The sequence below is a fragment of the Scedosporium apiospermum genome (assembly GCF_000732125.1).
Source record: "Scedosporium apiospermum strain IHEM 14462 chromosome Unknown SEQ_SAPIO_0095, whole genome shotgun sequence".
In the NCBI taxonomy this organism is placed as follows: domain Eukaryota; kingdom Fungi; phylum Ascomycota; class Sordariomycetes; order Microascales; family Microascaceae; genus Scedosporium; species Scedosporium apiospermum.
In genome coordinates this window covers 375,875-388,694 of record NW_015971796.1, presented here as the reverse complement: position 1 = coordinate 388,694, position 12,820 = coordinate 375,875, and the positions used below count along the sequence as shown (strand labels likewise).

The 12,820-nt window shown below is 50.6% G+C and overlaps 1 protein-coding gene across 1 annotated transcript; it reads left to right on the top strand.

Annotated features, from left to right (window-relative positions):
* Positions 1–12,062: 12,062 nt before the first annotated feature.
* SAPIO_CDS4932 (uncharacterized protein) lies at positions 12,063–12,607 on the top strand (the record flags this gene model as incomplete). Its single annotated transcript, XM_016787364.1, has 2 exons — positions 12,063–12,303; positions 12,492–12,607. The coding sequence occupies 2 exons, from the start codon at positions 12,063–12,065 to the stop codon at positions 12,605–12,607; spliced, it is 357 nt and encodes a 118-aa protein (XP_016643039.1).
* Between the last annotated feature and the right edge of the window lie 213 nt (positions 12,608–12,820).

The window sequence follows — 12,820 nt, the reverse complement described above, 5'->3', positions numbered from 1 at the left end:
CCTCCCTGTGGTTTCTGGAGCCAAAGCAGTATATATCTGTATGTTTCACTCGACCAGATGACCTACCGAGCATTAGCAAGTCTTACTCGGACATCTGGCCTTCAATCAACCATTCAGTAGGCTTGCGCATGCATGGGCCGCGTGATATCTACGATGGGTATTGTCTACGGCGTCGTTTGAACAGTTCCTTCTGAGTTATTCTCTGTTTCTACAATCAAGGAGGAAGGGCGCACCCGGTCTCTCTTTACGCATTGAACCTCCTCTCCCTAGAAGCGGTTGTGTGTTCCGGCATTCTCAGATTAGTGATCACAGAGTCAGTGGCTGAAAACCTACCTATCAAGCGAGCCAAGCAATCGCGCACTTGAGTGTCAAGTGCATCTTTCTTGAAAGGCCTTTCATCTAACCATCATCATCATCAGGGTCGGACTCGCGTTTACTCCGTGTTCTGAACCAGCGAGGTTTTGGGGGCGTTCTTCTGTCTGGAGCCAGAGAACCTCCTCGATCCTACTCTCCTCAAGTAGCCCACAGGACAGCTTTCCTGGCCTCTCGCTGTCCGAAGTCACCAAGCACTCGCCGAATCCCAATTAACGAAGGGAGTTCACCTTGCGGAGGGGTGGTACTTCCTCTCTGACCAGGTGTTGTGCCATCCATTTTCCACATCTAAATGATGGCCCGTTGGCAGGAGACGAGACGATTGTCAATGCTATTTGCGGCCCAATCTCAACAACCAATACCCTGTTCTAAACTGCAATGACTGTCTGGGCGCATTAGGTACAGCGCATCTAGCAAGGGGCTCTAGACTAGAGCCTTACCCCTTGGTTACTTGTCTACCCTCCCTGCCTGCCTTGTATTCCTCTCAATCAAATGACCAACTGAACTGCCAAAATCAGCGGTTCAGAGCCATAGCGGCGAATATCTCAGCCGCCTGACACGGATGTTTTTGCGGCGGGGTTTGTGTCAGTTACTCAATCTGTTCGATCTGTCAACCCCGAACTGGAGGGGAAGGAATGCCTCCTCGTCTCCCTGTTTGTTGGACGTCAGGGTCGGCCAGGGCCAGTGCTGCTTTTTACGCAGCCGTCCTGGTCCATTGATTTTCTCGTTTCTCGCTTTTTATATACGCCTTTATCAGCGACTATGGTGGCTCTGCGCTCTTTCCGAGGGTTCGTCGTCTGGTTGTGTTTCGAGTTGGTCCACGCGAAGGGATCGTGACATCGTAGCCAGCGTGGCGTCGCAACACCTTATCGATCTACTATCACTCCGTTCGGCGGGAGCTGAAGGGCCTCGTAGTCTTGGGACGCTGAAAGCCGCAGCCCCGGTACAGAATGGACATTGATAGCTGAACGGGCCCGCGTCGAAATTTCGGGCGTAAATATCATCTCGGGCAAATATCAACATTCCCATCTTTGAGTGATAACTCCCCGTCTTAGAAGAAATTCTCTGGCATCAGTCGGTCGTTTGAAGTCCTAGGAGCAGACTTCCGATCATCTTCACTGATGGCTGCCTATGGACTTATCGTTTTGGAGATATAATACATCCCAGGATGCAGTGAATATATACTTCTCTCTGCGGTGTTGGCGCTGAGATTTTATCGCCCTCCGGAACAAGAGGACGCAGAGAATAACAGGCCGCGAACCCCAAAAGCTTCTAGAAGAACACGACGCACTCAGCACTCAAAAAGGGGATCTTAAGACGCAAGGGAATAAGCACGCTCCAGGTTCACCATCAGCCTTTTAGACAACATCCCGTATGACCTTGGATTTCGTCCCGTCAACGGTGTGTTTGATGACATGAAGGCATCCTTCTTGTGAAACGTCCCGCCAACAATCCGGCTTCATTTTATGCCTTCCCACCGAAGAAACGGAACAAAACGTTGGGACTACACGCACCTTTCCATCGATACAACGGAAGTGGACTTAATAATTGAGAATACTAACCGGCAACTTACCCAGCAACCGGATTGGAATCCCCTTGGCGGTGCTTACTTCGTTCTTCTTGTCTGGTGTTTGTTGCATCCAGGGTAATCTCGCCGACACTCCGCCCGTCCGCACCATTACAATCATCGAAGTCAGAAGCGGATCATCGAGCAGTTCCAAACGAAAAGGGCATTACCCCTGAGACAGACTTCCCTTCCGATTTCAAGCCGAAAAGGCATTATATCTGCGTCGAGCCTCTAGATGAATTCCCTGAGCACGAAGAAAATTTCAAAGCCAATGCTGAGGCCTGCCGAACAGTAAGTCCCTTATGATATCGTAGCCGTTCACTTATTAATTTCCTATAGATCTCAAAGGTTCTTCGTGTCTATGAATGCCAGGATCCTCGGTTCGTCGAATGGGTGTTGGAGCCTTCGGCGTGCAGCGGGGACCGCACTCCACATTACTTTTTCAAATCCCTTGGCAATCATGATGGCACCATTTCCGCAGCGACGAACCAACTGAAGAGGATGGCTGTGGATCGCGGTCTCACCGGCGACTTGAATTTCGAACCTCGGAACAGGGTCTTCCTCCCTCGCCAGTGGAACCGAAGTTGCCTTTCCAAGCGACGGACCGGGGGCCGCTGGGGAGTCAAACTGGAATCCTATATAGGAGGCTATCTCTTGACTCTAGAACCGCCTGGGCTGGGGTAGAGCACTGCGTCCCTCCAACGATGGGTGGATATCATAGCAAAAGCTGGATACACTTCTCGTCACATACCATCTACCATCGCCAATCGTCCTCGCTGCTATACATGGACGTATTCGAAGAGGAAATGAGTAAGTTCCAGAACCAACCGCTCTCCGAAGGCTCTTTCATCAAAGAATGCCAATCCGGCCTGCCTCCAGCGTTGGAAAGAAGGCAAGTTATATCGCCGGCGTCTATGCGCATCCTTCGTTATATAGCAGAGGCTATATGATGAGGGCACGTTTTCTTCTCTGGCAACCTGTTGGGATGGGAATTTGCCTCCACCTCCACGCAGCCTGCACTACTAATAATATAACGTTATCATCATCGTCACCGAATCCTTGGGAAGGGTGTCGTACCCCCTAGGTAGAGTGTTCTTGCGCTCAGCTTTATGCTAGCTAGAACGAGCCGGCCGCCCAAGTTGGTTAAGCGCTAGGAGCCTTCGGTTTCGCCTATGGATGATCCTCCAGATGGAACCAACCCCAGAAAGCCATTACTCGTCCTGTCAGGCCTACATATTACTCCACCTCCCTCGATCGCCCTCAAACATTGGGCTCGGAGACGAAGAATTTCCATGTCTCAGCGGGTATATAAATCTTTCTTCCTGAACGGGTGAATCGAGGTGCGACGAGGGCGGCACGTCAGGTGGAAATGCAATTAGTGTGTCCAGTCCAATCACTCCCTCCATAAAGGATGCGGCAAACGTTTCACTGGATCAAAAGGGACCCGGACTGCAATTCCATTGGATGAAGGAAACAAGTCTCCGTGCTCAGTATAAAAACTATTTATAGTCGAGGCCTCAGACAGCACGGAGCCGCGTTTGGTTCATTATGCGGAAGACATTGAACGCGGAGACAAATCATCCCACCTTCCCCGTTCCTTTCTGTAATGAGACACACGAAACGGAAGATATATATGTCACGGCTTGTGACTTCAGTCATTTTCACTGGCCTGACTCCCTCAGCCAATATCTGCGTCTCGAATCACTGCTGGCTGCTCTTCCACGTGAAAACGTAATTCTCTCTGGAGCGAGAATGACCCTCTGCAGAAGTGGTTCTTCTTGCCAATCTGCAGGAGACCCGCTGTCTAGGCAAATTAACGATTCCTACCAGGGCAGATCGTTAATGTTCATCTCGAGAAAAAAATGGCAATGTTCCTCTCTCGCGGTTCTTACGGACAACGACGCTCTCGCTGTTAGCAGTGGACTCGTGCTGTTCTCGTGGTCGAAGCAAACTTTGATCAGCGCCTCCGACATCAAGGGACATGCTTAGACTGCTAGATCCCTCTCGCTCGAGATTTTCGCTATATTGTTTCAAGCCACCCACACAAGCAACAGACCTCGCTTCAATCTTATAATCATTCCCTATGAGGCGCTGGTCATCTTTCTCAAACAAGAACCAACTTCCGTTCCTACTACCACCGTCGTACGCGAGCGTATTCAGATCCAAACAATGGAGAATTCCCATTAATATAAAGGAGATATCGTCGATAATGATCGGACTACCGTCGATAATGATCGGACTACCGTCGAAGCTCGATGTCACTGGGACTGCGACAGGGTCGTCCTAGCTATAGCTCGGGCACGCCTATACTAGGTTGTAATAGCCAACTCCACGAGCTCTGATAAATATCTGATGGTCAACGCCTTATCGCACGCATGGGGCAATGGCTGAGGAGTCGTCGCGCTTGCTCCATGCACCCCAAGGCTCGCATGAAACTGTTGACAGCGGCATATATTTTCAACGATTTTTCAGCCAGCAGAGGAAAGGGACATCGATGACGAGGAACAGCTCCCTGGGGACGATGAGGTCACCATCCCTGACGAGGACTGGGGAGAGAACGTGGACACGGAAGGAGACTGAAGGAGAAGCGAACCGTGGAACGGCTCGCGTTCGTTATTCCCGCTCCGTTCCTTTTGAGGACGGTCCCAGGACATATCCAGTGTGGCATCGCCTGACCTACAGGCGGTAATGAAAATGCCGTTGTCGAAGGCAGAAGTTCGGCCACTCGATTTCCAACGCACGCCAGGAGGCCAGTAATCGGGTCACAACATGCGGAGTAATATGACCTGTACAGCTTGTGGCGATTGGCATCACATTTTCAATCGCACGAAGGCCGATCCACTCTACGCAGAGCCTAACGGGTCCTTTTTGCTTGGGGCCAAAGGGAAACAAAGGCCCCTGCGAGACCACGAGAAAAACCGGTCGAATTCCAGTTACAGCGAGACCACTGATAAACAGTCTCCAAAAACTCCCCTATATATCCAGCCTTCTGTGGTCGAGCCATAAGTTTAGCATCTTCGATGGCCTCCCTGGCTTCTTAAATATAACCAACTCCTTCTCAATGGTTCAACAAAGTGATATAGCTGAATTGAGATCACTTTATTATTTATTCTAGAAGTGGAATCAGTTGGGGGTAATTAAGATTGCTGTTGTCTCGCGGTGATAGAAAGCACTGGCGATGAGGCAAAATTGGTCACCACCATGGCCAGGAGGGGATCTCTGTGCCGGTCTTGGGAGAGTAATTGGCAAAGCCTGTAAGGCAACGGGAGGGGAAGCTAGACTGGCCGAGAAACCCGGACTGGGTATGGTTATATACAAATACGGCAACGACGCGAACATCGAAGGATCAGCTGAAGTACTTCCTTGTGGCTGCAACATTAGGGAAGCCTGAAAAAGGGAAGCAAGGTTCCTGACACGATAAGCATGCAGAGGGTCTATAATTTTCGCCAAGTCGGGGCAAATAGACCCGCCCTGCAGCTCCTCCCGGTTTCTTCGCCCGCCAATTATCCCCCATTACAGGGCCAAGAGCGAGATGGTGGTTTCAGTCCTGGGAGAGTTACCCGAGTCACATATTGGTTATGACCATGACTCGAAAGCCTTTGGGGGCGTCGAGAGAGTGATCCTTTTAACAGCGGTGGAAATACGGTTGAAGGGGCAATGTTGAAGGGCTAAGGAACGGTTACCCAGGACGCGGCTATTTGATTCGCCTCTTCCAATGGCGCCCACGTCGCGATACTGACTCTGGAAAAGCAAGGTAGACCAGATCCATTTAAACTGCTTCCATTACACCGGCTCCTACCAGGAAAGGATTCCATTCTTGAAGCAACTCCCCAAACAAGTCGAGACACCGACATATCCAAATACTAATAAGGGATTACTGAGGCACTGAATATCGGTCGTGTTTCTGTCAGGGCCGGGTTCTCTTTGAGGCCTACGGGTGGTCAATTACCTTATTCCGGCGGAAAGCTAATGACAACGGTGCCTATATAAACGTGTCCCAGATGGCGTATGCGCCATAGGCTGGTAATCCCAAGATCAGTCTTCGAAACTTTGTCGGGCCCAACTTGATTTGGATGGGTCCTGAGGACGACAGCACCTACCAGTTTTGTTTTCACTGCTCTCGGCTCGTCGGGAGAAACGAGGGCTGAAACCATATCAGGTAAGAGCTGCGTACCACGTTTAACGTCTTTCATAAATTATTTCTAACTTTCTCTCAAGCTGCTTGTGTGGGCACGGGTTCTGATTTCCGTGCGCACTGGAGTGGAACGGGTTTCAAACTATGTCTTTGGAACTGTGACAGGTATCGCCTCAACAATGAGTCTCTTCCCTGCGGAAGGGGAGAAATTACTAACCGCATAGGATCATTCGATCAAATTGCTATGATCCGGTCGGGGTTGTCTGTCTACCTGAGGACTATCCTACCCAGCTCTCTCGTCTCCCGGTTGGCACTCGCCTAAGCCTCGTTTCCTCATCCATAAGCCAGAGAGATAAAAAGAGCCTGGGGGCTTATATCCCCTTCTCCCTGGGATGGGTAAAAAGACCGCCCAGATCACGAACACCGACGAGAACGCCTCTAACGCAATTTCTTTTTCTTCGTTGAGAAATAGACTTTCTAGTCCTCCAATGCTATAAATCGAGTTGCCATCGAAGTCTTTTACAATGACTCTAGGGTCACGATCGTATTGCTTCTGTGGAGGGTACCAAACCAGCGAGGTTGTTCAGATGTATATTTGCAGTGTCCAGACGCGCCAAAACTACTGACCCCCCTACATCAAATGGAGCAGGTGCTGCAGTGGTTTCAGGTGGGCGTCGGCCCCCCCTGCCTTGCAACTACCTGCCGCGTTTATACCAACCACAAGACGGAAAGACTACGGCCATCTTATTTACCGCCTTCCGCCGAATATAATACATCTAAACTCCCTTTGAGCTTAGGTCGTTACTGGATTCCGAGGGCTGATATTCACGGCGAAGGCGCAGATTCCAGAGGACGGCAATTCACCCTCGTCGTTGCTCGCCGTCAGCCACTGAGCTGGCTTGGCGCTGTGATGCTCCAACCTGCTTGATTCTCGGATCTTCATTCAGCCCTCGATTAGGTCCAATTTCTCTTGCCAAGTTTAACAGGGAGATCGAATCTTTCTTTCTGGACTCCAGTCAATATTTGTTCGTGGAGACGTTCTTATCGACTTAAGACATGATGCTACTGGGCTTTTAGACCCAGCTTCTATATATCGGTCCCCTTCATCCATCTCTGCCGCCCAAGTGAAATGTATGGTCTCCTCGCGCGTTGTCGTGTACAGTTACACTGTCGTACAATCTGGGTGAGTTCCCATAACATCCGGAAGAGACTGGGAACTTGCGATATAGGGGGAAATCAGTTGGACGAGGCCCACCAAGAAGTGCAATCCCATGATTTTCACTTCAATGGAAGCCTGCCACGTCTTTCCTTTCATGCTTCCGGTGTTTTTCTGGCCTATCACCCGATGCATAGGATCAGAAACAAGAAGGGCTCGAGACAAGTTCATAGGTTGTTTCACCCGTGTTTAACTAGGTTTTCTTCCCAGTCCCGGATGTGCTTATTGGGTTCGGGCAACATTTCCTCCGGGTATAATTTCTTCCCAGCAATTTTTTGCCCATGAGCGATGGGTCTCGACCTCAAACCTTGTTCGGAGGCGGTGCGTGGCAGGCTTCACTGGCAACAGCCATTCTCACGATTATATGCTCTACACGCCACGGCCATACTTTTGTTTGTTGTCGTTTTGCCTTGAGCCCTTTCAGCCTCAGTATACGACAGGGACGAACAAGGCCCCTGTTATCACGGCGAGGGATGCATTGGGCGAGAGTTGTGGACAACAACGGCGAAATGAAAGCACCTATAGGAGTTTATATTCAATGGCATGCTTTCTGTGAATTATCCAAATCTCTCGTTACTTCGGTTTCTGCAACATGTATAGCGCGGTTCCCTCACTTGAGGGGGCTCAGCCACAGGGAAGCAGAAGAAAGGAGCCGTGCTTCAAGTTCCATGTTCTATCTGGCCCGGATATATTACCAAAATCCAACTGACCCGAGCTAATATTTCGTTAAATGCTTCGAACAAGCCATTTCATTATTAGTTTCATACATATTCTATACGACTTGATGGCTTTCTCGCCTTATAGGATTCTGGGACTCGGCTACAATCAGTTGCTTTCAGGCCCCGCCGAGTCTAAGTCTTATAACCTGGAAGTCGATACGGACCTCTAACGGCCGCCTATTGAGTCGCAAGCCGCAGCAGGTCGTCTTGGCTGTATCGGTCCCATGAAGTCGGAGGACCCTTTCACTGACCCAGACCTCCTTACCACACCCAGAATTAACGACGGTATTTTATTGATTGTGTTTAGAATGACAACGTCCGGCGGACAGAGGAAGCGGGTGTGGATGCGAGTCCTTAAATGGGGGTAAACCTTGCCATATAAATCCCAACTCGCGCGAGGAAACGGATCGACAACGACAGTTGCGAAGGGCCGTGATATCGGCATCTAAGCATACCTGGAAAGAGACGCGGAGAGCATCGCGATGAGCCCGCTAAATATGACACGACTCCAAAACCGCCACGTATCTCGTGCGCGGCAGGCAATTGCCCCTCTATCATGACATTGAATTAGCGCTCACGAATTATAGCAAGATTAGACACACAGTCGAGGAAGAATCTAAGACTTCGTTTCTAAACTCTACTATCAGCTGATTCAACTCTAACCTCTCCTAGCACCGGCATCACGACGTCGATGCCTTTTTCTATATCTTAAATTGTTCCCTATACCTACATATAAGATGCCCCTAACGACGTAAATGACGGTCCTATTTCCTATATCAGTTAGCAGAGTCAGGAAGGGAGGTTCAACTATTAACGAATCAGGAACCTGTCCTCATCCAGCTAAAGACTCAAACAGGACAGATCTGCCGCTGGCAGGACACCTTATTCTGTGGAGTATGGAGCTGACTGACCTTCCTTAAGACAAATCGCTTCGACATTCTCTGGGCAGGACGTCATTCCTCTGACTATATCCGAACGACCGAAACGCTAGTTAGTTTGGGAACCTGTTCCCAAGGGGGAAAACTTCCTCCTCCCCAATAAAGAACCGATATTCCCAATAGGATTGGCTCCAATGGCCTGTCTGACTGACAGAAGCTGGAGAGCTGATCCATCCACCCGCGGAAATTGTTCGGCGACATAGAAAATTGATATGAATGGGATGTGTTGAATCTGTTGTCTCCAGGAGCGAGGGTAATGAGTGGACGCCGGTGTCATCACTGTGGCTCCTCGATGACGCTGATGTAGATGTGTCTAGTTGCTCTAGCGTCACAAGACCGCCACCCGCCAAGACGCTGGAACAAAGACGGAGCAGCCCGACCTCGCAAGCTTTGGCAAGCAGTCTTCGTAGGGCAGGGTGTTTTGTGGGAGCTACTTTGGGACGAAGAGACCATGCTTTCAGATTCCGCTGCGATGAAGGGGTCACCAGATCTTCCTCTGTTCGGTCCAGAGGGTAACTCCTCTGGGAATCGGGATTCTAGTAGATTTTACTTCCGTCGGAGTTCTCACGATTACCACCGGGCCTATTTGTGGCTTCGCTGGCTCAGGCAGGGTTGATATACTGTCGTTAGCAACAATAATTTTGGTGGCAAACCCAAAACACGGGAAGGTTATTAATAGCAGCGCAGCCCGTGGGCATGCAGGCAGTCCTGGCCTTTCAGAGCGGCAGTCGAATCTCCGGGCTCACATAAGCTCGCCATGCCTCGTTGCCGCCGTTCGCAGTTCCAACGTAAGAAGGCACTGGACCACGGGCTATATAGGCACCTGTGCTGTGGACTGACTCGAGCGACACCCCGGACGGTATGTCTTTAGGTGGCCATGGAAGATTCTTTGGTGAACCTTGCCGCGTGCGAGTAACCTTAGGGGTGTTCCCGTTTTCGCCCCTGACTCACTGATGCGGTATGGCAACCCAAATCAGCCGAGAGCCTCGCCCATCCGGTAACCGACGACCAGCCCAACCAATATATCTTCGCTGCTTTCCGAGGATGTAGCCGTTGACGGTGGTAGAGAAATCGCAATCGAGACGTATTAGCCGACAATGCTGACACAGGCTCCTTGCCATGGAACGGGCCAGACTCACAGACGGTCACACCAAGAGGCAACACGCCCAGTCCGGTCCTGCAGCCGAAGATGGCCGGAAGCACCTACCAAACCTCAGCGACAAATGGAGAGAAAACCTCTTCCACCAACGATCCTTGACAGCGTCATTAAGCGGGAAAAAATGGATCTCCTCGTATGGTCGGACGAATGTCCTGAGCTGCCAAACGAAACTGATTACCCAACCGAAGCAGCAACATCGGTCAACCAGTGTGGGGAACTCCTCTGGCGGTGCGGCGAAAACAAACAAGAAAGGGCGACAACCTCGGAAATGAGAGTTGAGCACGTCAACAGAGCCTGAACGAAAAAGTAAATAAGTATACAATTAACAACGCCAGGCGACGCAATGTTGAGCGCGGAATCAAACACGCTAGATCAAGAGGGGCTCTTCTACCGGAATCAGGAAAGTCCCTAAGGGCATATCTCGAATGTCGAGCACCAAGACCGGGCCGAAAATTCCTAGACTCAACGTCGTATTAAATACGGTCGACTAGTCATTCGGCATAATACTATTATATATTGCTTGATGCCTTCTCCCGGGAAAGGTCTCAATGCCCGCCTTGCATGTGTTTTCATCGCAACTTGTGGGAAACCAGCCCTGATTGCCTGGTTTGCCCGCCTGACTTCTGCCAAACCTCTGCCGAAACGTTAGATAGTTTGGGAATTTTTCCCAGGAAGAAAAACTTCTTCTTCCCTAATTAAGAACCAATATTCCAACAGGTTATGGTCCCATGCTGCTCTACCCCTACTAGAGCGGAAATCATCATAATTCCGTTGCCATACGGAAGAATATCCTTCTCCATTCGAATTCGGACACTGCTGGGCGTGTCACTCACTCATTTCGGTCGAGAAAGAGTGAAAAACGGGTCGACAGAAGTCCTCCTACCCTGAGAAAAGTACTAGAGGAGAAAAGCTGGAAAGCTTCCTTAGAGAGTACAGAAGAAGAGGAAAAAGCTAGAAAGCTTCTTTCTCATCCCGGTTGTCCTGCCGTGATGGCGGATAAGAACGCGAAGAGTAGAACCGATATTCCAACACGAATATATAAGAGAGGCTGTGAGAATGGCGGGACATCAAAACCACCATCTCAACAACCGCACTTCCCCGAGAGTCGGGTCTTGTTTTTCTGAAAGCGGTCGTCTGCCGTTTTGGGAGTCGTTCCTTTTCTTCCGAAAACGACTTGTGCGGATCCTATTTTAAAGTCTCGTCTCATCTCGATTTCTGGCAGCTCTTTAGTATATAAGCTGAATTTCATCCTCGATGGCGGACGTGGACTATCCCCCAGACAGCTCTTCTGACCCGCTGGGCAGTGGCCGCTATCCGGGTCCTTGCCTCGTCAAAAGTCATCCAACCCGAAATCTCTCCCCCGCAAGGCGAACATGAGCTTGCATGGCTACGATTCTGTGTATTATCTTCCAATATAAAGCGGCACTCTGCCGGAGCCCTTGTTGAGATGGGATATCGCTTGTCCAACGGCACTGTCCAGAAACGCTAGAAGGTGGCAGGATGTGTTTCACCTCACGCGCTGGAGGGATGTGCAATGACGTGCCAGACCTAGGAAACATCACGTTCGGGTCCGCAGTTCGAATTGGCCCTTTGCCAAATTGTATGTTATATCAATCCAGCTTAACTTCCTCCTCTGTGATGGCCTTCGTGAATATTGAGGAACAAGGGATCTATGAAACGGTGCGCCCTTGCCCTCTATTCCTCTCATCATCGGGAATGGGCAGTTCATAGAATAAATGGGCTTCGTATCGGTATAGACCTCGAATACAATCCACCGAGCCTACCCGGGGACACTACTATACTAATCCGAGAGCTTTGATGAGTGGGCGTCGGGCTGGTAATCAACATGGCTCATTGTATATTCTATATTCACGGCAACAGTGAAATTCTGCCGTGAAACCCGGGGCTGTGTTAATTGCGAAGCTGGCGCGGATCATGTATCCCTCAAGCCTATAGATGATTAATGGCGGCGACGCCGATGATTTAGGTGACGCTGATTATGGTGGCTACGCTGGCGAATGTGGCCGCTGCGGTCCTCTGGGCAAGGCAACCACTGCGGCGATCATTGAGGATATTGAGAGTTGTGGCCGCTGGCCGCTAAGCGCCAATTTTGCCATCAGCACCTACGACATGCCCGCCGCTTCTTTACCCTACGAACCAGCCTCAACAACCAAAGCCTCAGCACCGGGCTCCTGCAGTACGTCGCCGCCATTATGCCAGGGAAAGAGCGAGCGTTCAGGAATGGCCGAAGTTCGGCTTTCTTCCCAACATACTGCACCAACCGTACCTTTAACAAGCTCGGAATCTATCGCAACCCCTCGGTCTAGTATTCACTCGCTCCCACCCAAAGGCTAGAGCTACTTAGGCAGTTCGCCACACTGCTAGGGGACAGGCCTGGCGGCCTTACCGCCGAAGAGATGTGGGACGAATGGGTGGAAGATGGGAACTTGATGCTCACTGGCACGTTTCAGTATTGGTACGAACCTGACGCTCGCCCCTAGCTTCGAAGAGGGAAAGAGGCCTCTCTTGCTTGGACGACGCTAAGAGAGCGTACAATCGCTACAAAGTCGCCGCAGACGGGGGACGTTATATAATAGCTATCTCCTTTCTTCCTGGGAACTGATCAGTGGGAATCCCTGGCGACAGCGCCGGCGCCAAAGCAACGAGTGCTCAAAGAAGCCTGTCAAGTTCCAACCTGCGCGGCGTCTCGACAG